Source organism: Prionailurus bengalensis, chromosome B2 (genome assembly GCF_016509475.1).
Source record: "Prionailurus bengalensis isolate Pbe53 chromosome B2, Fcat_Pben_1.1_paternal_pri, whole genome shotgun sequence".
Taxonomy (NCBI): Eukaryota; Metazoa; Chordata; class Mammalia; order Carnivora; family Felidae; genus Prionailurus; species Prionailurus bengalensis.
Genome location: NC_057349.1, coordinates 11,915,272 through 11,942,580, shown reverse-complemented (window position 1 = coordinate 11,942,580; position 27,309 = coordinate 11,915,272). Strand labels below are relative to the sequence as shown.

General features: G+C 43.8%; 1 protein-coding gene across 4 annotated transcripts in view; it reads left to right on the top strand.

The window, feature by feature from the left end:
- CAP2 (cyclase associated actin cytoskeleton regulatory protein 2) overlaps positions 1 to 27,309 on the top strand; it is a 154,910-nt gene that overhangs the window by 10,470 nt on the left and 117,131 nt on the right. Inside the window, exons 1-3 of one of the 4 annotated variants that reach the window (XM_043590755.1) lie at positions 11,621 to 11,792; positions 15,487 to 15,608; positions 19,721 to 19,821. In XM_043590755.1, coding sequence (XP_043446690.1) covers positions 15,488 to 15,608; positions 19,721 to 19,821 — 222 coding nt within the window. In that variant the 5' untranslated portion in view covers positions 11,621 to 11,792; position 15,487. Of the gene's footprint in view, positions 1 to 11,620; positions 11,793 to 15,486; positions 15,609 to 19,720; positions 19,822 to 27,309 lie in introns of those variants that run through there. The other 3 variants (XM_043590754.1, XM_043590757.1, XM_043590758.1) reach the window with 3 other exon arrangements.

Genomic DNA, 27,309 nt, shown 5'->3' with positions numbered 1-27,309 from the left:
GCTCTGAGCCATCAGCCCAGAGCCCGACGCGGGGCTCGAACTCACGGACCGCGAGATCGTGACCTGGCTGAAGTCGGACGCTTAACTGACTGCGCCACCCAGGCGCCCCTAAAAATTTTTTTTGCTAAAAAGAGTGTTTACCTCTATCTCCTGGAACATAGTTGACATCGTTCCTAGAAATCTGGTCATTCCAACATCGTCATTTTGGGGTTGGCCTTTGCGGATTGTCTTTTCTCTTGAGAATTGATCACAGTTCCCCAGTCCCTTGCATGTCACACATGTTTGGATTGAATTCTAGACATTTTGAGGATTGTGTGGTGAGACTCTCAGTCCTTTTGAAATGCTCATTTTTCCTGCTGTTGTTTTCCTAGGCAGCCGGCCCAGTTCTCCCTTATAATGGTCCCAACATGAGTGCAGTTGTTAAAACTTTTGCTGTGCTGCTTTGGACCCCCAGGAAGCACTGTTGAGGGCTTGATCTGGGAATTGAGCACTGGCCTCTATTGTGGCACCGGTCTCAAAGCCTGTGGGCCTGTCCCCCACATGCACACTATGGGGCAAGACCACGGCTTGCACTCATTCATGCACAGAATGAAGGGATCCCCCTTTCCAGCTCTGGCTTCTCTGGGACTCTCCTCTGGCAGTGACCTCAGAGAAGCTTTTTTTTTTTTTTTTTTTTTTTTTTTTTTTCTTTTTTTTTTTTTAACATTTGTTCATTTTTGAGAGACAGAGACAGAGCACGAGTGGGGGAGGGGCAGATAGAGAAGACGACGCAGAATCCAAAGCAGGCTCCAGGCTCTGAGCTCTCAGCACAGAGCCTGACATGGGGCTTGAACCCATGAACTGCGAGATCATGACCCGAGCCGAAGTCGGACACTTAACCCACTGAGCCACCTAGGCGCCCCATGTCAGAGAAGTTTTTAGTGGCTTATGCTGCTGCTTGCTGTTCTGGGGTGCAGTTCTGTAACTAGCCACACACACACACACACACACACACACAGACCGCTGGACTTTGCATCACATTTTTCCATCCGCAGGACCTCCTTTCCAGGTCTTCTGGCCAAACAGAGGAGGATTCTCTCAGAGATTTTGTTGCCTGAACCCCCTGCATAGCTTCAATCTTGGATCAACCCTGGAGAGAAGAGAGAAAAACAAACAAAGCAGAAACACATTCCCAAATAAATCCCCTTTTCAAGTTTTGATTGCTTCCTTGAATTGGCCTACTATTGTTTACCTTTCAGTCAGGGAGTTGCTTTTTATGTCTTGAACACAGTTTAGAGATAGGCTGTCATGGGCCAACTCCCTCTTCTTTTTTTTAAATTATTTTTAACTTTTATTTATTTATTTATTTATTAAAAAAAATTTTTTTTTCAACGTTTTTATTTATTTTTGGGACAGAGAGAGACAGAGCATGAACGGGGGAGGGGCAGAGAGAGAGGGAGACACAGAATCGGAAACAGGCTCCAGGCTCCGAGCCATCAGCCCAGAGCCCGACGCGGGGCTCGAACTCCCGGACCGCGAGATCGTGACCTGAGCCGAAGTCGGACGCCCAACCGACTGCGCCACCCAGGCGCCCCAACTTTTATTTATTTTTGAGACAGAGAGAGACAGAGCACAAGGGGGAGGGCCAGAGAGAGAGGCAGACACAGAATCCAAAGCAGGCTCCAGGCTCTGAGCCGTCAGCACAGAGCCCGACGTGGGGCTTGAACCCGTGAATCATGAGATCATGACCTGAGCCAAAGTTCTACACTCAACCCACTGAAGCTCCCAGGCGCCCTGGGCCAATTCCCTCTTGAACAGCACTGGTAGCTCCCTCCTTCTTTTGACATCTTCCAGTGTCCCTTTCCCCATTCCCCCTCTTACCTGTACCCTCCCCCATTCTCTTCCTTGTGTGTTGTCCGCTTTCTCTGTGTCCCCTTTACTTTGGGCTTTCAGTTCCAAAGAACAACAACAACAAAAAAGAAGAGCCTGTAGTCTTTTGGTGGTCCAGAGCTCTATTTGAAAACTCCAGTTTTGTTACACGTAATAAATAGAAGTCAAGTATGAAAGTAGACCCAGGGGGCTGGAGACAATGGGAAGAAGCAGAAGGGGGTTGGGGCCACACGCATCACCTGGCTCTTCTAAACTGAAGTGTCACCCTTACATTTGCTAACAAACGTCATACTCAAAACCGGCTTAGTTCTTGATCTGAACTGATCCTTGGTTTTTCCCTTAAAGAGAGTTGCTGAAGCTGCTATTCAACCGCATATAAAGCCTACACTGCATGCCAGTAAATTCTGAGATCAGAAGGAATTTCAGCAAACCTTGTTGTCTTCATTATTCCAGGAAGACATGGCATTCTTTTTTTTTTTAATTAATTAGTTAATTTTTAGAGAGACAGAGACAGTGTGAGTGCATGAGGGGCTGAGAGACAGGGAGAGGGAGAGAGAACCCCAAGCAGGCTCCGTGCTGCCAGCGCAGAGCCCGACGTGGGGCTCGAAGGCATGAAACCCGAGCTGAAACTGAGAGTCAGGCGCTTAACCGACGGAGCCACCCAGGCGCCCCAAGACACGGCATTCTTCACACTGAAATGTCGGGGTTTAGCGACGTGAAATACTTTTAGTCAAGTCGTGAGAAGTAATTGACCATATAAAATGATACCCCTTTTATGCTTTCAGCCATTAGTGTCTCTTGGTGTTTTTATGGGCTGTGTATGGCACAACCTTCGAAGTGTGGTGTGTGAGATGTCCAGGTCATCATGTTTAGGGGATCAGAGACCTGGCGACATGTGCCGTAATGAGCACTCACTGTGTGCAGATCACTGTGATGAGTGCTGGGGAGCATTCAGAGATAAATCATAATAGTGACAGTTGGCCATCACTTTCTAGTTCACGAAGCTCCCCTCGTCATGTCCTCTGAGCTTCCCAAGAATCCCGAGGCAGTGATTACTAGGTAGGTAATACTTGCTATTCCACCTTCGAAAGTCCCCTGGGCTTCCCTTCCCTGCAGCCACCAGCGGTCATCTCGGTGGCCCTTCGAACCCAGTGTCTCACACTGAACTCCTCCCCTTGGACACCTCCATTCCCTCTGTCTGTCCGCACCTGCACCGCCTGACCCTGAGACAAGGCATCTGAGACGCTCTGCCTTCTCTCTTTCCCTCCCAGCCCCACTCGAGCCCTGTGGTCCCTGCTCAGACCTCCTTCATTCTCCTACGTTCTCAGACCTTCTCCAACCCGCTGCCGCCTTGTAGTAAATTCCCACGTCCCCCCTCAGCTTTGTCCGCCGCTCCTGCCAGCTACTCATCAATCCCTTATTTTCCCGTGAGCTCTTAGATAGCTTCTGGCACATGGTGAGTGAATGCCCAAGGAATATTTTCTAGCTGCAGTGTCTCCGTGTCTTGGTACATGCTGGGCATAGGCTCAGGGATACATCTGCTCTACTTACCTTTCTGCTTCCGATAATGCCGCTTCGTCCTTTGAGATTCCGTTTCGCTCCTAACTGAACTCGAAGGGCCTCCTTACTTCCCAGGGCTCCCTTGAGTACTCGCCCTTCTTGACCCCCACACCCCATGCACACATGCTCCCACAGCATTCCTGGGCACTTCTATGATCAGATTTCCCAGAGCGTGGGACCTTTTACTCTGAAGTGTGCTTCTGAGAAATGCAGATTGCCAGGAACACCCAGAACCACTAAATTAGTATTGCTGAGATGGGGGTGGGGTGGGGGGAGGGCAGGAATCTGCATTTTGGAGGCCCCACTTCTGCCCAGTGATTTCTGCTGCCGTGTGAAACACCACCGCTCCGCTCTGTCCCCTCCAGCTGGTTCCGGGAGCAGGAGCGAGGCTGTGGCCACTCAGGGAAGTCTCTGGTTAAGGTTAATTACCACCTGTGTCTTTGCTGGGAGGTGAGGGCAGCAAACTTAACTCTGACTTAACTGATTTTTGACTGTATGGTTATAAAGGGGAGCTTGAGGCTTGGCATTAAGCAGCACAGGTTTGAACCACGCAGGGCCACGGAGTGCAGAGTTTTTCAATACATACAGCAAATACACTGCTGCAACCATAGTTTCTCTTCATGATTTCTTAATGTTTTCTTTTCTCCAGCTTACTTTATTATACGAATACAGTATACAAATACAGCATACAAAATATGCATCAATTGACTGTGTTATCGGCAAGGCTTCTGGTCAGCGGTTGGCTATTAGTAGTTAAGTTTCAGGGGAGTTAAAAGTTATATGTGGATTTTTAATTGCATGGGGGATGTTGGTGCCCCTAAACCCTGTGGGCTTGAGGATCAGTTGTACTTGTTTGTTTTTGAAAACAACATTTATTGAGGTACAGTTTTGCATACCATAAAATTCACCCATTTTAAGTGCACAATTCAATGACTATTATTATATTTCCAGTATTGGGCCCCTACCACCATGATCCTGTCTTAAATCATTTCCCTCACTTCAAATAGAAACTTTATTCCTATTTGTAGTCCCTTCGCATTCCTAGCCTCAGCCCTAGGCAACCACTGATCGACCTTCCGTCTCTAGAAATTTGCTTTTTCTGGATATTCCTAGAAATTGAATTGTATAATACCTGATCTTTTGTGCCTGGCTCTTTCACTTAACATCGTGTTTTGGGCGGGGGGTGGGGGGGGGCGCCTGGGTGGCTCCGTCAGTTAAGCGTCTGACTCATAATTTCAGCTCAGGTCATGATCTCATGGTTCCTGAGATCGAGCCCCGTGCTGTCTCTTCCTCTCTCTCTCTTTTCCCCTCCCCCACTCAGGCACCCTCCTGCCCTCTCTCTTTCCCTCTCCCTCTGTTTCAAAATAAATAAACGTTAAAAAATAAATATAATTTTTTTGAGGTTCATCCGTGTTGCAGAACGTATCAGTGCTGCTTCCCTTTTCTATTGCCGGATAATATTCCGTTGTATGGATATGCCTCATTTGTTTATCTAGTCATCCGCTGCTCCCCGTCATGTTTTGGTTATTATGAGTGATGACGCCATGAACATTTGTGTACAAGTGGTCCTGTGTGTAGACATGTGTTTTAATCGCTCTTGAGTAGATAATGCAAATGGTGTGGCTGGGTCATATGGCAGATATATACTTGGCTTTTTAAGAAAGTTCCAAGTGGTTTCCATAGCAGCTGCAGCATTTCACATTCCCACCGGAAGTGTAGGAAGGTTCTGACTTCTCCATGTCCTCACTGGCACTTGTAATCATCTGTCTTCTTGGCCCTGGCCATCCTAGTGGCTGCAAAGTGGGATCTCATTGTGGTTTTGACCTGCATTTCCCTGATGGCTATTGATGTTGAGTCTATGTGCTACACTGCTGGCCAGTTGCATATTTTCTTTGGAAAAATGTTCAAATATTTTGGTCATTTTTTAAAACGTTTAATATTTATTTTGAGAGAGAGAGCGCGCGAGAGCACATGCACGGGAGTGGGGGGAGGGGCAGAGAGAAGGCAAAAGAGAATCCCAAGCAGGCTCCACGCTGTCAGTGCAGAGCCCAATCCAGGGCTTGATCTCACAAATTGTGAGATCATGACCTGAGCTGAAATCAAGAGTCAGATGCTCAACCTCCTGAGCCACTCAGGCGCTCTGTTTTGGCCATTTTTAAGTTGGAATCTTTGTCTTATTATTGAGTTGTAAGAGTTCCTTGTAAATTCTGCACATAAGGAGAGCAATACATTTTTTTATGGAGCGACAAAAGGTCCATAGAAACCCGTCCCAGGCTGTGATAGATTAGCCAGTGGAGTCTCCATGACTTCTCGCCAGGATGTGGCCCTTGGGGAACTCCTGGAAACACCTTCTTGACCTACACCCCTTCCACGGCCTAAACAAGAGCAAAAGGGCAGTGCAGGGAAATAGGAAAGCATAGGAGCTTAGAAATGAGTCATGACGTGAGTTAGTGGGGAGCTTCTTTTCAGTGAAGGGTCTCATTTAGCTAAGAGAGTTCACACTTCCTGATAGGGGAATTATTTCATTCCTGGTCCACTCAGCATTCAGACTCTATGATTTTATGACTCTGTCCTTACCCGTCACTACCACAGGGCACAGAGCCAGCCTTCGAGATATACTTAGACTTCCCCCATGGCCTTAGTTCCCACTGGGCTCTTCCTTGCAACCCGGTGTCCTGGAGGGCTGGCCTGCCCCCAACAGCCAAACTGTCCATTCCTGAGGGAAATCATGGCCCCTGAGGACAGTCTGTGTCTCATCCAGCTGTGTAGCCCCAGCAGCAGCACAGAACACATCTCAAAACACATTTGCATACAATTTTCTTCAGTCAGCGAATGAAGAAACAGGAGTGAACTCCTGCATTAGAAGTGAACAAATTGAGACCCAGATGGGTTCAATCATCTGCCTAGAGGGATGTAAGCTGCCAGTTAAGGGACTGGATCTCAAATGAAGGTCCCCCGATACCAAAATGCTTTTTCTACCATCTCAAGTTATGAGCCCTCACCTCTTATCTTCAGAGATTCCAACTTAGACCAGAAATATTTGTATCACGGGACGGATCAGGGATGCTCCTGAGAAGTGATACCACCGGAGTGGGGAGGGCGGATGGAATGGGGAGGTCCTTTCTACGTGTGGTTGATTATTTTACCCTTCTGTGTCCAACTTTGGATTTGGTGGAGATGACAGGAAGTAAATGGCGAACCGTAAAGCGAGGTTACCTGTGATTTGTAGGACACGAGGCGGCCTCGAGGGAGCGCTGAGTTGCAGAGAATGGGTGCGCCAGTGCCGGGAAGGACCCTTGAGGCAGTGGCAGCGGTAGAAGGGTGGGAGGGGAGAGGGAGCAGTGTGGGGGAAGGGGGCACGTTTGAGTTGTCTCTGCGACTGGGTCTTAGGAACCCTGTGAGTTATAGAGGGCTGGGGTGGGAGGGGGGGAAGTCCTTTTGAAAGTCCAGCTGAAGAGAGTTTGCCTTTGTTCTCTGCACTGGGACCTTTGGAGGAATCCGTCGGCTAATCAGGATCTCCTCTGGTAGGTTTTCTCCAGTTTTGTGAAAAATTTAAAAGTGTTCTTTCATTCGCATAACTCTCTGATCTCTCCTATTCTGATATTACTGTCTCAAAATTCAGAGACTTTTGAAACTTCTTTGCAATGAAAAGAAAATGGTGGCTTTTTCTTTTTTCTTTTTTTTTTTTTTTTTTTTTTTTTTTGATGTTTGGTGAAGCTGGCCCCAGCAGTGCTCTTCGGGAGGGAAAGCGAAAGATAGAAAGGCAGGCACCTTGACAATGGGAATGTGTCTCTGAGAGAACAACTCCCTGGCTTGACGGAGCAGGGTCTCCTTCCGGCCCCCTCCCACGACAGCTGGGCCCAGAAATGTATTTTAATCCCATGAGCACTGTGCTGGGCAGGTAGAGGGGACTAACTGAATGAATGAACCCAGCGTATCCAGGGAGGCAGCCAATGAAGGGAGGAATGAAGACTGTGGTTTGTTTCTGCTGCACGTACTATTACCCCATCAGCAATACTGAACCACACGATTCCTTCCCCCCGCGGATTGGTAGCTTCTAGAGAAAGGAAAGGAAGTAATTAGTACAGTCACAATAAAGAGAAATTAACATCTAGGACAGCCTGGTTCGATGGTAGTTCAACAAATCTTTCTTTAATTCGGGCGGATTTATAGAGAAAGGAGTCCATTGTGACTCTACTGTTTGCTCACACGTAAGCCAGCTGCCCAGCCTGACCATGAGAAAAAGTTAGAGAATCTCCCATTTCCTGTCACCTCAAATCTGTTTTCTGTGTAAGCTTAGACTCATGATCTTTGGAATCCCTGGAGTCTGGGTCTCCTCTATAGAGTCAGAGGAGAAACGCTCACAATTATTTCTGCACCTTTGGCCTCATGAGAGCGGAACTTCGGCCAGCAGTCTGGACCCTGGAACACCCAGCCATTGTGAACATGAAGATGTTACCGCAGCAGTGTTCTCCCTGGCTTGTTTTATGAACTTGCTGTGAGCGATTTACAAAATCCTTTGGACAGTGTGGAGTTTTAAAAATCTTGAAACCCCGAAGGAAAAAAAGGAGCTGTGGAAAACCCAGGGTTCACATTCCAGAGAGCGGGTGTGCTCTTGTAAGTCACGGGAAGAAGCCACCGCGGTTTGAAGTGGGTTAAGCTAACCTAATGTCTTCTTTGAAGCGGAAATCTTGGGGCTCCTGGGGGGCTCAGTCGGTTAAGCATCTGACTCTTGTTTTCAGCTCAGGTCATGATCTCACGGTTTGTGAGTTCGAGCCCCACATCGGGGTCTGAGCTGACAGTGCGGAGCCTGCTTGGGATTCTCTCTCTCCTTCTCTCTTCCCACTCCTCCCCCCACTCACCCTATCTCTCTCTCTCAAAAATAAATAAATAAACTTAAAAATATATATACACTAAAAACTAAAATAAACAAGTGGGAACTTCTCCTGTGAAAATCTGGCTCATCACCTGAACTGGGATTATGCCAATGAATGGGCAGGCAAGGGAAAGGCAGTGAGTGGTAGCCAATTAATTAGTCAATCAAAAAGTATTTATAGAATTCTCTGTGTACACGGCAGCAGGCAGGACTCAGAGGGAGATGCAAAGAAGAGTAAAAGGTAGTACCATAGCACATGGAGAGCTCAGACTTGTGGGAGGCAAGGTGTGCATGTGCTAGTGGAAAGATAGGACGAGGCAGGATTTTAATTGAGCAGAGGTGTCTTCTAGATGCCGAGACTGTAACACAGACAAGCAGGTGGTTATTCTGGGCTTATCACCATTGACGCTGTACCAAAGGGTGGCGAGTTTCAAAGCAGCTATAATTGGTTAGACTAAGTAGTTCTGTCTTACCAGACCCCTTACCACTGAGCACGAGACGATTTGGATGAGACAGTCTGAGGGATGAAGGAGCGTTGTTTTCCAAACGTGATTCCACGGAGATTGGGCTTGTGTCCTTAGCAGAGAGCTCTTTTAAAGCAAACACATCATTCTGGAAATGTGTAGGGGCCTCCAGTTAGAGGATAAAGAAGTCCTGGGGATGTAATCTACAGCACGGTGACTGTAGTTAACAATATCGTGTTGTATATTTGAAAGTTGCCAAGAGAGCAGATGTTAAAAGTTCCTAACACAAGAAAAAAGTCCATAACTGTGTATGGGGCTGGTTAATTGAGCTTCTTGTGGGGATCATTTTGCAATGTACAGAAGTCACCCCCTTTTTTATTTTATTTTATTTTATTTTATTTTATTTTATTTTATTTTATTTTTTAAATGTTTATTTTTGAGAGACACACACACACACACACACACACACACACACAGAGTGCAAGCAGGGGAGGGGCAGAGAGAGAGACACACACACACAGAGTCTGAAGCAGGCTCCAGGCTCCAAGCTGTCAGCACAGAGCCTGACGCGGGGCTTGAACTCCCAAACCTCGAGATCATGACCTGAGCCGAAGTTGGACACTTAATTGACGGAGCCGCCCAGGTGCCCCCCCTCCCGCCACCTCCCCATACAGTAGCCGCCTCTCATCCACAGTTTCAGTTACCTGCAGTCGATCACAGTGATAAAGTAGATACATGATCCTCTCTCTGAGGCCGTGAGGGCAGTAGCAGCCGTGTGCTGCTGTCACAGCGCCTACGTCATTCACTCACCGCATCTCATCACGTAGGCATTTTATCATCTCACGTCATCACGAGAAGAAGCATGGGTACAACACAGTGAGGTATTTTGAGAAAGAGGAAGGTCGTATTTACATAATTTTTATTAGAGTACAGTATACCGTTGTAATGGTTCTATTTTATTGTTCGTTATTCTTGTTAACCTCTAACTATGCCTAATAGAGAAATTAAACTTAATCGTAAGAATGTGCATGTAGGAAAAAACACAGCATATACAAAGTTTGGCACTCTCTGCGTTTCCAGGCTTCCTGGGAGCGTCTTGGAACAGATCCCTGAGGGATAAGGGAGGACTGTTTTATACTATATCAAATCATTAGCTGTGCATCTAAAACTAATGCAGTATATGTTGATCAGTTCTGAATTTTTTTAATGTTTGGAGGAACACATATGACTGCCACACTAATTACATACCAAAAATCTCACCATTGCACATGGACGGGAGAAAGCCACTTTTAGAAATCTTGGCAGAATAAGTATGTGAGTAGGGGAAACTGAGACAAGGAAAAAAAAATTATAAGGGTATAATTATAAGGTATGACCTGAAATGTTTCGCTAGTCATTTCCCTTGGCCAGGTTTTTTATGTTATGTTATTTTATTTTACTTACTTATTTTTCATTTTTTATTGAAGTGTAATTACGTTCAGGCGTACAGCATAGTGATTTGACAACTCTGTTGGCCAGGTCTTTTAGATGATTGCCCAGCATTTAAAATGCACAAAGGCTTGCTACAGTGGTTTGTAAATCTGTTTGCACCGTTAGCAAAAATAAATGAGATGTCTTCCTAACAGTAGCTAACACATCTATCACTGATCGTGTCACAGACTTTGTATGCCTTTCTATACACACTTATAGGAACCCTATGTACAGGTAGTAACTAAATAAAGCAAAACAAAATTAAGCTCTTTCCCAAAAAACTTCAGTTAGTGATTCCAAAAGCAGGGCCCCCTCTAAACAGCCCTGGTTAAAAAGAGACAAACGATTGAGACCTTGTAAAAATGTTTGTAAGTGTGGGGAACTCTCCCTTTCTGGAAACTACTGTGGGAAGGGATAGGAATGTCGTCTCTCTTACTGTTTTAGTCATTGTCTTATTGCGGAACATTGCACACAAAATTAGTATTAGGAACTATCTGTACTTTAAGGATGGGTTTTATGAAATGACCAATGTTATTTTTTAACTTTTAAGTGATACTATAAAATTAATATAAGTATAATAGAAAAGTAATATATGAATAAAAATAATATAACGCAAATATAAAATAATATAAAATTAATAAATTTTTAAATGATGACAACCATCCTTTCACCTAGGAAAATGCTACCAAAGACAGTATATGAGAGAATACTAACTGGCTATATTCTTAATGAAGTGTATGAAATATTTGTAAATGTGTGTATTTGGTGTAAAGGAGTTTAAATTGTTTAAGTATTTAGAATCCTAACTACTTTATTTGAAAAAAAAACTCACAAAATTTAGTTTGTAAACTCACTCAGAGATAAACAGGATGAGATGCCCATTTTCCTATTTTTGCCACACCTTTTTTTTTTCAATGTTTATTTATTTTTGGGACAGAGAGAGACAGAGCATGAACGGGGGAGGGGCAGAGAGAGAGGGAGACACAGAATCGGAAACAGGCTCCAGGCTCTCAGCCATCAGCCCAGAGCCCGACGGGGGGCTCGAACTCACGGACCCCGCGAGATCGTGACCTGGCTGAAGTCGGACGCTTAACCGACTGCGCCACCCAGGCGCCCCTGCCACACCTTTTTGAAAATCATTCATTAAAACATTTGACCAACCCTAAGGTATGTCATTGTGAAATCCCAAACCCTTGAGGACAAAGACCCCGCAAACTTCCTCCAGAGAGGAAAACAAAGACCGCATCAAGGGATGAAAAATCAGAGAATCAGAACGGCTTTGGACCTCTCAACAGTAACCTAGGAAGCTAGAACACAATGCAGGAATGCCTTGAAAATTCTGAGGAAAACTTCCATCCCAGAATCCTACACTCAGCCAAACCTCCAAAGTGTGAAGGCAAAATCAAGGTATTTTCAGACTTGCAGGTTCGCCACAAAAATTGTCCTTTCACATACCTTGTTTTCAGAAGAAAATGCTCTGAAACTAAGAAGACAGTTAAGAAAGTACACCAAGAAAGAGGAGGGTATAGAATCGGAAAAGCAGGTGATACTAGGTAAGAGGGCATGGGGGGAAGGCAGATCTCTGGTCCCAGAGGCACCGTGGGCCTACTGAGCTCTCATGCACTTGGAGTGATTCTCCAGAAGAGATGCCTCTGAGAAGAAAGATGTAATAGCATCCCAGATGTGTTTGCCTCAACTGAAAGGAGACTTGCACAACTGGGAGAAGAGTTTGGAGGTGACTAACTTTTAAGGATGTAGAGAAAACTGGACAACATAGCTGCAGGGAAACAGGTTGTGAAAAAAGAAAATGGAGAATAATTTTAGGATACGTTGTGACTCAGCTGTGAAGAGTCATAAACGTGTTGACCCTGATGCTTGGTCACATAGAAATTGTGACACAACAGTACTGGGCAAAAGGAAGTGTTCATGTGTCTGGTGGTGGGGATTGGGCAAAACCTCTTGGTTTTGGTGGGAACTCAGTGGATAACGCCTGGAACCGAAGAGAAACAAGACACACAGAGATGGAAGCATGTTATGTACAGATGAGGAGAAAATTACTGAAAGAAACAGCTAAAATCATGGAAATCGGTTGATTCTCAAGGCAAAAATGGAAGGGGGCAGCCTCATAGAACTATTGTAGAGCTATTTAAATTCTGTGCATGTCTAAAGAGTCAAACTTTAACAAGGGAAAAGTGAGGGGATAATTCAAATGAGGAAGAAAAAACCAAGATGAGTTATACTTCCTATTATAAAGGAACTCAAGAAAGAATGCTACCAAATTATTACAAAACAAGGATTTAAGATTCACCTCGAGTGTAATTTCCTAAAACAGATCATTAAAAAGAGAAGGTCATGGAATTCTATATTCCTCCCACTTTTTCTTTCCACCCACCCTCACACCTGGTCAGATGATTGTGTTTATCCTCTATAAGCCGGAGGTTATAGGGGACCTCATCTTGGGGTTGGCTTCTGCATGAATTGGAGGACTAGACAGTCTGGAGACCAGGTTTGAGCCTCATCATCTGACCTAGTCTCTTGGTTGCCCAGCTGTGTGTCTGGCTTCTCTCTGCTTCTCATCTGATTCTTAGAACATCTTATGTCTGACCAGTTTGCCATAGATCCCCTCTTCTGTTGGCTTCCTGGTCCAAATCCATCTGTCTGTCCACCTGGCTCTGACTCATTCCTTACCCTGACCTTGCTGTCTACATTTCCTGTCCTATCCATTTCCTCAGCCTGATTCCTAATTCCTGGCCTCATGAAAACTTGGCTAAATCCACTTTGAAAAACCAAGGCGAATGGAACTGCCTGGGAAGAATTTGGAGAATCTGTTGCTCTGTTCTTTCTTCATTCTTGAGAGCCAGGATAGCAGCTGAGGGCACATGTGGGGAGGGGTGTGTGTGTGTGTGTGTGTGTGTGTGTGTGTGTGTGTTGGGAGAAGAAAGCATAGCCATCTTGGACCCCATCATTCTCCCTGGGAATGCTACCATGTATATTTTGGATATCTTTCTCTTTTTTATTCTCTCTTTTATGTGTTCTTCCATTTCTCTTAGAAACTGTTCTAAAATTTTAAACCCAGAGGCATCTTTCAGCTTCCTTGCCTGGGTTGTATTTTGATCTCTTCAGAGGCTGTGACAAGACTCCAGTCCATGGTGATTTTACGCGAAGTGACATCTGATTTGTTTTCAGACTGCATTCCACACCAGTCAGCCTGGCCCTGCAGTGTGTGGGCTAACTCCCGTTGTCTCTCAACATATGGAGCGCTATTAGATAGTGTGAGTTTGAGTCTTGTCAGGGAGGCCGATTAAGCCCCAGTCGGGGACAGCCGTCCTAAGTGTGAAATGTAACAGGCCTTCCTGAAATGGCGCTGTGAGCCTCTGGAGGTGGTGGGTGCCTTTCTGTTGGGGCATCGGGAACTTGCTAACAAAGCAAACACGTTTTTTTTTTTCCTTAGCATGGGCTAGGTCTATGGTGTAACATTTGGCAAGTTGAGTAACAGAGAACATAGATAACCGTGAACAGATGGACGCCTATTAAAAGATTTGAGGGGCTTTTACCATCTCTCAAATGGCCTTCACCCTCCTACAGGATACCCAGTTCCCTTGCACGATTACGTAAAGGGTTCAATTAAATTGCTTCTTTTTTTTTTTCTCAATTGCAGTAGAAGCGAAAGCTCTGACGTTAAGAGGAAAAGAATAGATGAGAAACTTCTAATTTTGAATCCCCTTGGGATTAGATGCTGATTTCGGCCGTGCAGAGAACACTGCCCCATATTTTGAAAGCATAGCTGCTGGCAGTTTCAGAGGAGATGACTTTCCAAAATAGGCAGTGAACCCCCCCATCCATATCTGATGACCATCTGACATGTGGATGCAGAAGTACAGAGCTACCCACATGTTTTGATAAGTCTAACCTTGCTCTTGAAAATGGCAGTGACATGTCATCATTATGAAATACAAAACACACAAAAAAAATGCATTACCTGGTTGTTTGCAGAAATAGAAAACATTACCTGTCTTAGAGAAATAGTATTTACTCACCCTCTGGGGCAGCCCTGACTCCTCTATGGGAGCACGTCTATCTTCTTTGGCTTAAGATGATGCTTAGAAAGTTCGCAAGAGTGAGAACTACAGACACTGATTAAGATGGGCTGTGTTTTACTTTCTCTGGGGCAGCAGCCTGAATTTGCCAAAAGCAGTCGTAGGTTGATATGGCGGGAGCTATGGTATCTCTAAGCTGGATCTCATGAACTTGGCCAAATTAGATTGGGTTCCATTCCTCAGCGGTTGCCTTCATAACATTACATTGTAGGGCCAGCAATTTTAAGGTACTCACCTGTGCACACTCAGGATAGCTCTCTAAGAAGTGTTTGGACGCAGAAAAGCTAGATACCCAACATGCCCACTCTTATCCTCAATCCCTTATTCAGCGTCAAACCCAATTTATCCCAGCAGAGACTGCTGGGGAACCGAAGCTTCCTGTCTCCAGAAACCACTCCACCTAAAACTAAACTTTGTCCAAAAATAATCAGCAGCAAAATGAAATATACACTGTTAATATTTTAAATTAAAAATTTCCACCATTCGGAATAATTGTAACCTAAAGTAATCCAGCGGCAGACACACTGAAGGTGGTAATAAGTAGAAGACAGCCCTTAGAGATGAAAACCCAGTCACCTGCTAAATGATATGGTTTCATAAACTCAATTCCGAGCTCAGCTGTTTGGCTTAAAGTAATTGAGTAGGTAAACAAGAATTACCAGTGGGTTTAGTGTCCCCTGGAGAGTTATACTTTCACAGAAAGAAATCATTGGAAATAGTTAAAATATGCTCCTACCATTTAGTAGGATAAAAGTTGGCAATATTAATTGTGAGATATATGTTCACAGGCTTTTAGTTTATGCTAGACATAGATTGTATCATAGCACAAGGAAGCATCCGAGGAGATACTTGTTAATGGTGTAGGGAGTGATTTTTTTGTGTATTGCATCTGGAGCTTATAAAGTCATTGAATCGAATAGAAACCAAGATCAATATAATTTGGGTTTTTGGGGTTTTTTTTTTTTGTTCCAAGGTTTACGTTTTTTGGAGTTTCACATATTTTCCTGATGTATAGAAATACTCTGTAGGTAATGAAAGCCATTCCGAGTAATTTTTATTTTCCCTGTTGCTGCTGTTAAATTTAATGGTGTCAGCTTGCTAATCCTCCCTGACATTCACACGGACTCCATTTGTGCCTGTGTTTTTCTAGAATGGCAGAGATGCAAGGACTGATGGAGAGGCTGGAACGGGTGGTCGGCCGACTGGAGTCGCTGTCTGCAGAGTCACACCGGCCTCCTGGGGACTGTGAGGGACTTAATGGTGTCAGTAGAGGTAGGGACACTAACTGTTGTCATTACTTAATGTTCTCCCCATCACTTAGTTCTCAGGAAATATTTTTATCACCCTTTCTTCAGCTTTCGTACTCCTTCCTTCCTTCCTTCCTTCCTTCATTTGTTTCGTTTACTTCTTTTGAGATGCAGCGGGGAGGGGGAGATAGAATCCCAAGCAGCTTCCTCACTTTCAGCGCACAGCCTGAGGCGGGGCTCAAACCCACGAACTGTGAGATCATGACCTGAGCCCAAATCAAGCATTAGACTCTTAACCAACTGAGCCACCCAGGCGCCCCCATACTCCTCCCTTTGTATGTGATCATGATATTCACCAGATGCAAGCCATCCCTGAAGAAGGGAAAGGAAATAAAGTTTCAACCCACAATCTGCAAAAATTACCAGTATCTGTGCCTATTAAGACTATAATCTATGTGCCAAACGTCGTTATTCGTTTGCTCTAGTGTTTATACTGTTGTTCCACATTCCGCAGTGGCTGTACATATATTATCTGAGTAATTTTATCAAAGAGAAATTAATGTTCTCGATTACAGTGTCAATGGGAAGGAATTATCATTCTGCAGATTTGAATTTTAAAGAGATCAAGTCATTAAATTTAAGAACTGCAGTTTTGAAGGAAGTGAGTCTGACGGGAAGCCAAACGTTGGTTCCAAGTAACATGATCACGTCGCATTGTGTCACCTGTGCCTGTTCCTAACCAAATATGCCTTTAAAGTCATATGGTAATGCCACTTAAAAAAAAAGATTTTAAATATATGATCAAACATAAAAAGTTAACAACATAACATAAAAGTTAGCTAGAAGAATACCATATATGGCAAACTCTCTAGGTATCGACAGTAATTTTTCCAGTTCCTTCTTGTCTGAGGTCGTAGATTTAGGAAATAAAAATACAGGACACCCAGTTAAATTTGAATTTCAGATGAACTATTTTTTTGGGGGGGTATAAGTATGTTCCACATACTGCCTGGGATATACTGCATGGTACACACTTAACTCTAAAAATTTATTCATTATTTATTTGAAATTCCAATGTATCTGTATCTCATCTGGCAACTCTATTCTTGTCTCAAGTACACTTCCTCCTTATCTGACCCATTTTGAATCCTATCAGGCTTTGGGGACCGAGAAAAGCCTAGGGGAATGGGGGCTTCAAAAAAAAAAAAAAAAAAAGCTTTCACTAGGCAAGATCCACATTGGTGCTTCTAGAATTTCAGGAGTATTTGGGGGCTGTGCCTTGTATCGGATGCCTTAGGACAAAAATTACTGCATGAACACAAATGCACAGACTGGTTTTTCCCCCCTGAACATAATGAAAACTAAAATGTTTTGAATGAATTGAAAGGGGATGTTCTTTAAAGGGAGGCTGCCAGGGGCCTGTAAATTTCTTCCACATCAACTGAAACACATCTATGATTTCATTCTGAGCCTCTTTTTGTTAACTGTATAATTGGTGTAGGAGATTCAGTAAACCTCGTTTGTAAGGAAATATTTTCATGTTCGCTTCAATAACTTGGGTTTCCTATGTCTTTGACATCAGGAGATCAAAAGACATTTCTGTACGATTGCTACCCACAAATAGAAAGCCTGTAGATGCATAAAATATAAGTAAAATCCAACTCTCAGAACACTGTGTAGCGTTGTTGAATAAAGGGGGGAAAAACTCAATAAGTTGAACCTCACTTGACTTAAAGAGGCACTAGACTGCACTTTGTATTTTCTTTGTTACAACAGTAATTTTCAGGGAAACTTAATAGACTAAACAAAATTGGAAGGTGTATAATTAAATTACTTAAGTATTTAAACAGATATTTTCTAATACAGAAAATTGTTCCAAACCAGTTATTAGAATGAGGTCTTTTAAAACAACTTACCCAGCGGTTTATTATCCTACTAGGAATGCAGTAGGGTCATTGGTAAGCAGGATAATTAGTAAAATATCTGAATGATAACCATCCTTAAAACATTTTACAACCCTAAACAGCATCGCTTTCATTTCTTCTTAATTTAGTAAGCTTTGATGGTTTTCTAAATTCCATTTTTAACAAATCCTTAAGGACACCCTCTCACCTGAAATATAAAACATTGTTATTATGGTGATGTTATAACTGAAGTTAAAAAAATTTTTTTGATTTAGAAAGAAACTTCTAGGAGTGCCTGGACGGCTCAGTTGGTTAAGGATCCGACTTCAGCTCAGGTCACGATCTTACAGTTTGTGAGTTCAAGCCCCACATGAGGCTCTGTGCTGACAGCCTGGAGCCTGGAGCCTCCTTTGGACTCTCTGCCCCTCCCCTGCTCTCTCTCTCTCTCTCTCTCTCTCTCTCTCTCTCTCAAATAAATAAACACTAAAAAATTTAAAAAGAAATAAAAAGAAATTTTTAGATGGAACCCTGTCCACTACATCTGTAATATGCAGAAGTCAGCGAACTGCCTTCTTACGATACAGGTGCTAGGTTGTGTTTTATGGTGGCTTTTTTCCCCCTGACGATCAGGTAAGTTTGGTTCAACAGTTGAAGAAGTATTTTTGCACACACACCAAGTAATGAGTACTTTGTTATATACGAGGAAATCTAAGATGGATTATATGCAGAATCCTCCAGAATCTTTGGTCTCCATGCTTTGCTATTCAGGGCCACAACTGCTTTGATTAAGGATGCTCACAAGATGCAGGCTGGGAAGAAAGACAGGTCATTAAGGGCTGCCCAGAGGAGGTGTGAACAGAGCTAAGTGATGAAAGGAAATAGGAAAAGAATTCCCTTTTGTAACCCTTCCTTCTGCTATGTAGAGTCCTTTGTCTCATGTCTCAAACTCTCCAACTTTAAATACATCGCAGACACCTCTCAGGTGTCTCCCACAGCAACAAACGGGTTTATCTGCTTCCAAATGGACCCCTAAGGAATCTGTGGGCTTGCCCCCCTTTATATTCCAGAAGTTGGTATGTACTGTATTTCGAACTTTAAGGTTCAGCTTCAATAGCCTGCTTAGAAGTTAGACTGTAGGTGCACAGCACTGTAAGCAGCTGTTTTCATCTCCTTCTGGGCCTGTGGAAATGGGCATCTGGGAAAGGAAGGAAGCTTTATCCTACAGCTTTATGAGCATGGCTACTAATGTACAGTTTGAGAAAGGGAATCCTAGGTTTTGGTTTGGATTTTAATTGCCTGTAGGGTTGAGTTTTTCAATATTAGGGACATGAAATCTGGGACTAAGACACAATTTTTCTGTTAAAAAGCAGGGAAAGAGATACAGAGCACTCCAGGTTGGGCCGTTGTCGCTTGGGTTTTTATGGTAATTTGTCAGATCAAAACTTAACGTGAGTTAGCTCAGCAGACCTTTTCATGCCTCCCAACTCTGCCTCCCTCCCCCAGGAAGTGAGGACAGGATGGAACAGAATGTGTGACATTGGCATTGTTTTCCTACTTACCAGAGTTTGTTATTGCCTTTTAATTGTCCTGGGTAATCTTGGTAACTGTGTGCAAGGTCTCACAGCACCTGGGCAGATCAGTGTAGTAGAAAGTACACTTGGCTTATGTCAGTTCTTGGATCTGCCTCTTATTTGACTATAGTTTTGGTCAAGTCATGTGCTCCGATTACATCTCCATTTCCTCCACCAGTAAAACTATGATGGTGCTACTTAGCCTCGTGAGTTTGGGGAAGAAACAAATTCGTATGTAGGTGAAAGTGCTTACTCAAATAGGAAAGCATTGTGTTTTCTTGAGCCATTGAAAAATGTTTCAGGAATACTGACCGAATGAGAATGGCATGGGCGATACTAAGCTTCCATAGGGCCTCTGGCAAAGCAGTATCAGCTTTTCATTAGACTCCTGGGGACCGGGGCACCTGGGTGGCTCAGTCATTTGAGCTTCCTACTTCAGCACAGATCATGACCTCAACAGTTCATGGGTTCAAGTCCCGCGTCGGGTTCTGTGCTGACAGCTCAGAGCCTGCAGCCTGCTTCAGATTCTGTCTCCCTCTCTGCCTCTCCCCTGCTTGCACTCCATCTCTCTCTCTCTCTCTCTCTCTCAAAAATAAATAAAAACATTAAAAAAAAAAAAACCAAAACCTCTCAGAGACTGACAAAATGTGATTCTTCCAAAGGTGTGGCACCCTCCGTGGAAGCCTTTGATAAGCTGATGAACAGCATGGTGGCGGAGTTTTTACAGAAGAGTAGGATCCTTGCTGGCGATGTGGAGACTCACGTGAGTACTTTTCTCTCTTTGTCTCTGTGGAGGAGATGACTACTATTTAAAAAACAAACAAACAAACAAACAAACACCCCAGAAATGACAAGGGTGGGTGAGGATATGGGGAGACTGGGGTCCTTGTTCACTGCTGCTGGCAATGCAGAGTGACGTAGCCAGTGTCGAATCCTGAAAGCAGGATCCCGAAGAGCTATTTGTGTACCCACGTTCCCAGCAGCATGACGCACCAATAGCCAAAAGGTGGAAGCCACCGTGTGTGCGTGGACAGATGAAAGGACAAACACAATGTGGTCTATGTGTCCAAGGGAATATTATTCAGCCTTAAAAAGGAAGGAAATTCTGACATGCGCTACAACATGGTCGCACCTTGAGGATATTTGGTTAAGGGAAGTAAGTCAGTTACAAAATGAAAAGGACTGTATGATTCCACTATACATGAGGTGTCTCTGAATCCGTTGAGCTGAGGGAGGTACCTAGAGTAGCCAACCAGACTCACAGATACAGAAAATAGAATGCCGGCTGCTCGGGGCTGGCGGGAGAGAGAAGTGGGAACTTGTTTAATGGGTATAGCGTTTTAGTCTTGCAATGAAGGCTCAACTCCAGAGAAAGTTCTGGAGATCTGTTGCAGGACGATGTGAATATACTTAACAATACTGAGATGTACACTTAAAGATGGTGAAGAGGGTACCATGTGTATTTTACCACAGTGGAAAAGTGCAGCCTGAGGAAGAAGCAAAATCATAGAATTTGATAATCCTTGGATTGATAAAGACCTTTAATGATATCTGGGCCAGACTTCCAGTTTTACACACTTCGGATACATTTAAAAATGTTTAGGGTCACCTGGGTGGCTCAGTTCGTTGAGCGTCTGACTCTTGGTTTCGGCTCAGGTCATGATCCCAGGGTCGTGGGATCGAGACCCGTGTTGGGCTCTGCGCGGAGTGTGGAGTCTGCTTGAGATTCTCTCTTTTCGTCTGCCCTTCCGGCTCTCTCTCTCTCTCTCTCTCTCAAAAATAGAAAAATTTTTAAAAATGTTTAGCATCCTCCTTGACACTAGTCATTATTTGCATGCATTTAGTGAAAATCTAATGTCATAGCCAAACCAATTAAAAAACCTAGGAGAAATTTATCTCCAGGTTCTTCTTTTTTCATTTGCCTTTGTTTCTCACAGAGGATTAAATTCCAAATCCATCTGCTCATGGATTTCTCAGCAATGGCAAAACCATTTTCAGTGTAGATTCACAGAAAACCTGATTCTTGAATAAAGCTGAGGTTTGCGGTTAAAAAAAAAAAAGAAGCAACCATAAAAAGGGATTGTCTCTTACTTGTCCCCCAATTAGACATTATATGCAGCACCCAACCCCAGTCTTCCAGGTGATCTGGTGGCTCAGGTGATACCAGAGACTCCAGGATTGTAATTAAATAGGTGCCTGTCTCCTCCCGTTTGCAATACGTTTGTTTGTCACATCTAAGAAAAAGGAAGATTCGTCTCATGACCTCCATTTTTATTAAAATCCCTATTGAAACGCCTCTTGACAGAAGAGGGGAAACTCTGCTGTACATGGGTTCTAGAAAAGTCCGTGTAATGAGACGTGTTCACTTCCAGTGGATCCCGGAGCTCAGTGGTTACTCGGGTCTGTTCGTGAGCTTAATGTGCTTGTTCTCGAGAAACCTTGTATGCAGTAAGACAGTGGCTGGACTGCTTCTGTTTGAGGCACGACAGCACCTGAAAACTAACACGCAAAGTGGAATATTCCTGCCACTACACTAAGAGATTCTGAAGAAACTGACAAACATTTACTGTCTTAAACTCTATTACGAGAATTACTGGATCATTATGGTTCCTATCAGTTAACATTGACATTGTACTTGTGAGGTGCAGAGTACATTGTAACTGTCATTAGCAATATCTCACAAAATTAAATATAGAAGTGTTGTACTAGAGCACTGAATTTGCCCTTAAAGAAAACACGCCGTGTTTGCATACCAAGTAAGTCTCTTCAAATTCCATAGTAAACAGTTCCTTTCAATTCTTTTCAGAACAAAGCAAGTTCTAAATAAAGTGTAGCCCGATTTATATCACGTTTTTTCTCCTCTCCACTCGTCAGCCTGAAAACAATATGACTCAACTGGAGGACAGTTCTCAATAATGGGTGCAGAATGCTTGAAGAAAGGCATGTTTTTCACTAACAAGTGTTTTGAAAAATGAAAGGAGAGAAAGAAGGAAGAAAAGAGAGGGGAGGAGGAGAAGAGAAAAAGAGGCAGGGAAAACCTTGTCATCTCAAAGTTTAGACTCTGCTTCTACAACACAAAGGAAGTACAGACAGCTATTGTCCATCTGCCCATGACTTTAATACACTGAGAAGGCGGTTTATTTTCTCTCTTATAGAACCATGTGTCATTGACATTAAGCTTGCAGCTGCTGCCTCTCACATAAGCCAGAAGTGGGGGTTGAACATTGTTCCAAGAACACACCTGTTGCCTAGAAGAAGAAAAAAAAAAAACCCTCACATACCTGATTGTACAGTATGGAAATCTGAGAATGACACAAATGTGCATCATGTTAAATCCTATCCGTGTATTTAAAAGCTGTTTCACAGATACTAATAATGAATAAGGGCAGCCAAGCTATGATTTAACGTCTGCTTCGATGTGTTGGCTGCTGGCTGGGCTTTAATTTACTGATCACTCAATAGTCCATTGACAGACCAGACCACAAAAAAGAGGAACTAATAGCTACAATTAGGAAGCCCTGTTGAACCAAAGAACATAACAGGTTTAGAAAAGATTAGATCTTGTAAAGCCTTCTTGTGTGCAACATAAACCCAAGGGCTTATTTAAACTAGTCTTCAACCCAGGGACACTGGCGAAGCTTGCACCCCTTTTAAGAAAGAATCCACAGTGCATAATTTTATAATAGCTATTTAGGTTAAATATAGTCTTCGATGTCAAAGGAAAGGATCCCCCAGAAACTGGGGGTATGTAATACCGAGCTCTTGGCCAGGCATCATTTATCCTTAACTGGACTTACGTGATTGTTTTTCACAAAGCTGGCCTGCTGTTATTCACAGTCAATGGACCCAATCTCAGGCTATTTCTAAATGATTTGACAATCGCAAAACGACTATGAATCACATAGCTCCTCTCAACGCAAACCCTTTTTGGAGATTTATAGAATTTACATTTTAAAAATGTCTCTGGAAGTCTGGAACCATTTATTTTCTGTTCTTGATTAAAATGGATAAGAAAGAAACACTCTTTTATTCATTGTTTCGTAAAAATGAGAGGACCATACTTTGAATCCAAGGGGAATACAATTCAGTTAAGAAGTACAGCACACTTAAGCATAGTGTGATTAAGTCACAGTGCACCGTGTTATGACCTTGACTTCCCTGCCTTTGTAAAGGACGAACATTTTTAGACAGTTATGATGGGGGCACTCCTGATGGGTCACAGTCACTCTAGATGTTTCTAGTCTTTGTTATTTATTTAAATCATCTCTAAAATGTTTTGTTTGTCTTCATGCCATGTTCAGAGAGCGGCTGACTAGGACTAGCAGGTTGTATTTGCATTTTAGAGCTGGCTCGACTTTTTACAGTGTAACCTTGAGCTGGTCCCTTACCCTCCCCAGTGATGAGGCTGGACGACCTCCCTCCCAAGGGCCTTCCCTTTCTCAAAGCCCGATGGAACGACTCTCCCCTGGGTCAGCATTAAAGCATGAGGGAGGGGCTGATGGGTTTCCACACAGGGCTTGCGATAGGGTGTTGTCACCCTTATAAACGTATCTTGAGTCATGCCAGGGAAAGTACCTCAATCATCTGGACATCCCATACAAGCAGAAGGAAACACAACAGAAAAAGGACACAGCCAACACTAAAGACAAAATATCATCCTGCTTTACTGTGATAGAGAAGAAAATCAGACTCCTTCATTTCAAGAGACCTTGAGGCCCCCGTGAGTCTGTCCTTTTTGGTCTTAAAGGTTGTCCCTTATTCCTTCACATGGACCTTTTCTCTGGAATAATTAATAACTCTGTCTCTGGAATGAATCACACAAATACGTGTGCATATTAAGTCTACTCATATCTTCCTTTGACTTTAGAAAATATTCATGGGTAAATCATACTCATTTAAAAAGTGACCATTTGCATTTTTGATGCTTTATAATGGGGGTCTATATAGGAACTCTCCTGCCCTCGCCATAAAAAAATCCTCCAAAGCACCAATTTGGGGTTGACTCAACCAAGCAGCCCATTCTACATAGATCCCTCTCATCCTCTCCCGCGCGTCTTCCGCCAAGTTATTTCCCTCATTGACTTCTAGCTTCCTGCTCATTGCTTTATTTTAAACATTTATTTTTACTGTAACAAGATATAGAGTACTTTAGCAACGTCAAGCCCAAAGGATCTGTATGTCTTTCAGATTCTCCACGTGGCAGAGAACCAGAAAATGATTCGTATAAAGAATTCTATGCCGGGGCACCTTGGGTGGCTCAGTCGGTTAAGCGTCCGACTCTGGATTTCCACTCAGGTCATGGTCTCACGGTTCGTGAGTTCAAGCCCAGGCTCTGCTCTGGCAGTATGGAGGCTGCTTGGGATTCTCTCTCTGCCCCTCCCCAGCTTGCTCTCTCTCTCTCTCAAAGTAAACAAATAAATTAAAAAAAAAAAAAAAAAAAAAGGATTCTGCCCCTACATTTCATACAGACTTCGAGTTGGGATTTTTCTTTCTTACTGTCTTAGCCAGTTATGATGGTCGGAATTTTTAGAGAAGGAGATACCTTCATATCATCCATTCTAATATATATCCCCTTTTCCTTTTCTTTCTCCCTCTGTCTCTTCTTTCCTTCCTTCCTTCCCCCTCTCTCCCTCCACTCCTTCCTTCCCTCATTTCTCCCTCCCTCCTTTCCTTTCCTTCCCTCCCTCCCTCCCTCCTTTCCTGCCTTTCTCCCTCTCTCCCTACATCCCTTCCTTCCTCCTTTCTTTCTCTTCTGAGAGAGGAAAACACACACTAGAGAGGTTAGGTGACATCGGTGATAGGTTGCATGATGAACCATGGCTTGGTTCAGAGCCAGAGTCTGGTCTCTACAGTTCCCAGTCACCCTTGGGTGGGGAGATGCCTGCCTTTGACCCTGTGGGCAGCTGTGTCCCCCGTCACCTTTGTGGGGAACTGGGTCCCTAGTGAGAAGCAAGTGGCACTTACCTGCCTCCATCCTCCCACCCTCTGCAGTTCCCGACCCCCCTCACCCGGTTTCCACAGTATGAGGAAAGTTCATTAGGACCGCTGACTCAGACGAGGAGAAAGGAGAGTGTGGAACATCACCTCTGCTCGTGTGTGAAGTATGTCCTCAGAGCAGTGCTGAGTGAGGCGACAGGGAAGTTGGTGGCCTTCAGGACAGATGCACCATCTCCCTCATGGGTCTTGGTTTCTGCCCCATCACACCCGCCCTGTCCCAGCCTGGTTATCACTCACTGTGCTGTTGGTGCCAAAGTTGCAGAATTCCAGAAGGTCACAGATATCAGTTTCTGTCATCATTTCTTCCCAAGAATGTGGAGAATTTTTATTCTCGGCATTGGACACGTACTTTGCTACCCAGCATCCACTCTGACGCACGGCCCACTCCTGCTACGTCACTAGCCTTAGTGGGACATCCCTGAGACTGCTTTTTAACTTAAGGGCGTTTGTGTTTAGGACATATAATCCCCAACTCTTCCCTTGAACATTCTAGTCTGATACCACATTTAGAGCTTTGGAGACCAGGTGGACTTAGAATCCAAACATGTCTTGAAGGGCCACCAGGCGTCACTAACCACCAGGATCTCCCCGTCTACCAAACATAAAATGGCACCAGAACATTTTGCTGAAGTAAGGAATCAGGTGCCGTGATCTCGCAGGTTAAGGCTTTTTCTGCCTTTTTCCCCCCCCTTCCTGGATAGTAAATTTGCTTTTACCAAACTCATGCCTGAGTGCTTTTTTTTTTTCCTTGAAGGAAAACTATGGAGTGCTAGTGGTGGTTATCTGTGTCTGTTCTGTGTTCACTAGCACGAGCAACAAGAAAAAGCACGGATGCATTCCGACCATGCCCAGGCCTGCTGTGCTTGGGGTAAGCAGTGTCCCCCACCAGCTGGCATCTGTTGGCCTGTACCTAGGGACAGAGTAGATTACTGAGTCTCACATGAACGGCCTTGCTCTGTGCAAACTCATAGCAAGAATCTACAGTTCAGGCCACGTCAGGAGTTCCCAAGGGTAACCAGCAACTTCTGTCCGTACATCTTTCTCCTGGGCCGTAACTCTTTCCGAGGGTTGCTTACCATCCATGTCAGAATTCAGTCATGCTACCCAAGACCGGAAAGTACACGTCCTTGTCCTCACCCTTTTTTTTCCCCCATCCTTCCTTCTTTTCTAAAACGACACCGATAATTGGAACATTTGTTGTTGTTTTCTATCTAGACTTCAGGATAACTTAATTGTCTGCCTGGAGGCTGCTTCAGCCTCTGAAAATTAATACTTTGTCTAAAAGAAATGACCTGATTTCATTTAGATTATCTTGTTATTTCTATCCATGCACCATCCCCACAAAACACACGCACGCGCACACTCGCGTGCATATCCACTATTCACCTAAGAATTCTTTGTCATGCTGTATTAGCTACGTGTAAGACAGAGGTCTCCGTCAGATATATGGGATGTCAGGTCCAAGAGTCACTCTGTAAGAAATATGTTTGCAGATTTGTCTGTATGCCTAAGGCAAGTATAAAATACGCTTTCTTGCTTTTAGTGTTAGTATTTAGATTGTTACTCATTCAATGTATCTATTAGCATACTTAGTATTTAGGTTGTGGTTTACCAATGTAAGTTTTAAAATATGAGAGTTTGTACATTTTATAACACATTACAAGCCAAGTCTTTTTAAAATATCAAATATAAGGGGCACCTGGATGGCTCAGTCGGTTGAGCATTCGACTTCGGCTCAGGTCATGATCTTGTGGTCTGTGAGTTCGGCCCGCGTCAGGCTCTGTGCTAATGGCTCAGAGCCTGGAGCCTGCTTCCGATTCTGTGTCTTCCTCTCTCTCTCTGCCCCTCCCCCACTCATGCTCTGTCTCTCTCTCAGAAATAAACATTAAAATTTTTTTTTTTTTTAAAAAGGAGAAATTCTAAAGGGTTCTGAGCTTTGGGGACCACACATCTTAAACAAAAATGAAACAAAAAACAAAAATTCCAGGGTGGCTCAGTGGGGTAAGCGTCAGACTGGCTCAGGTCATGATCTCATAGTTGACAAGCTCCAGCCCCTTGCTGGGCTCTGTGCTGACAGCCCAGAGCCTGGAGCCTGCTTCGGATTCTGTGTCTCCCTCTCTCTCTGCCCCTCCTCTGCTCATGCTCGGTGTCTCTCTCTCTGTAAAAAATAAATAAACATTAAAAAATAATAATAAAAAAATAAAAAAATATCAAATATAAGATGTGTTAGGGATGTAAAAGAAAACAAGGTATT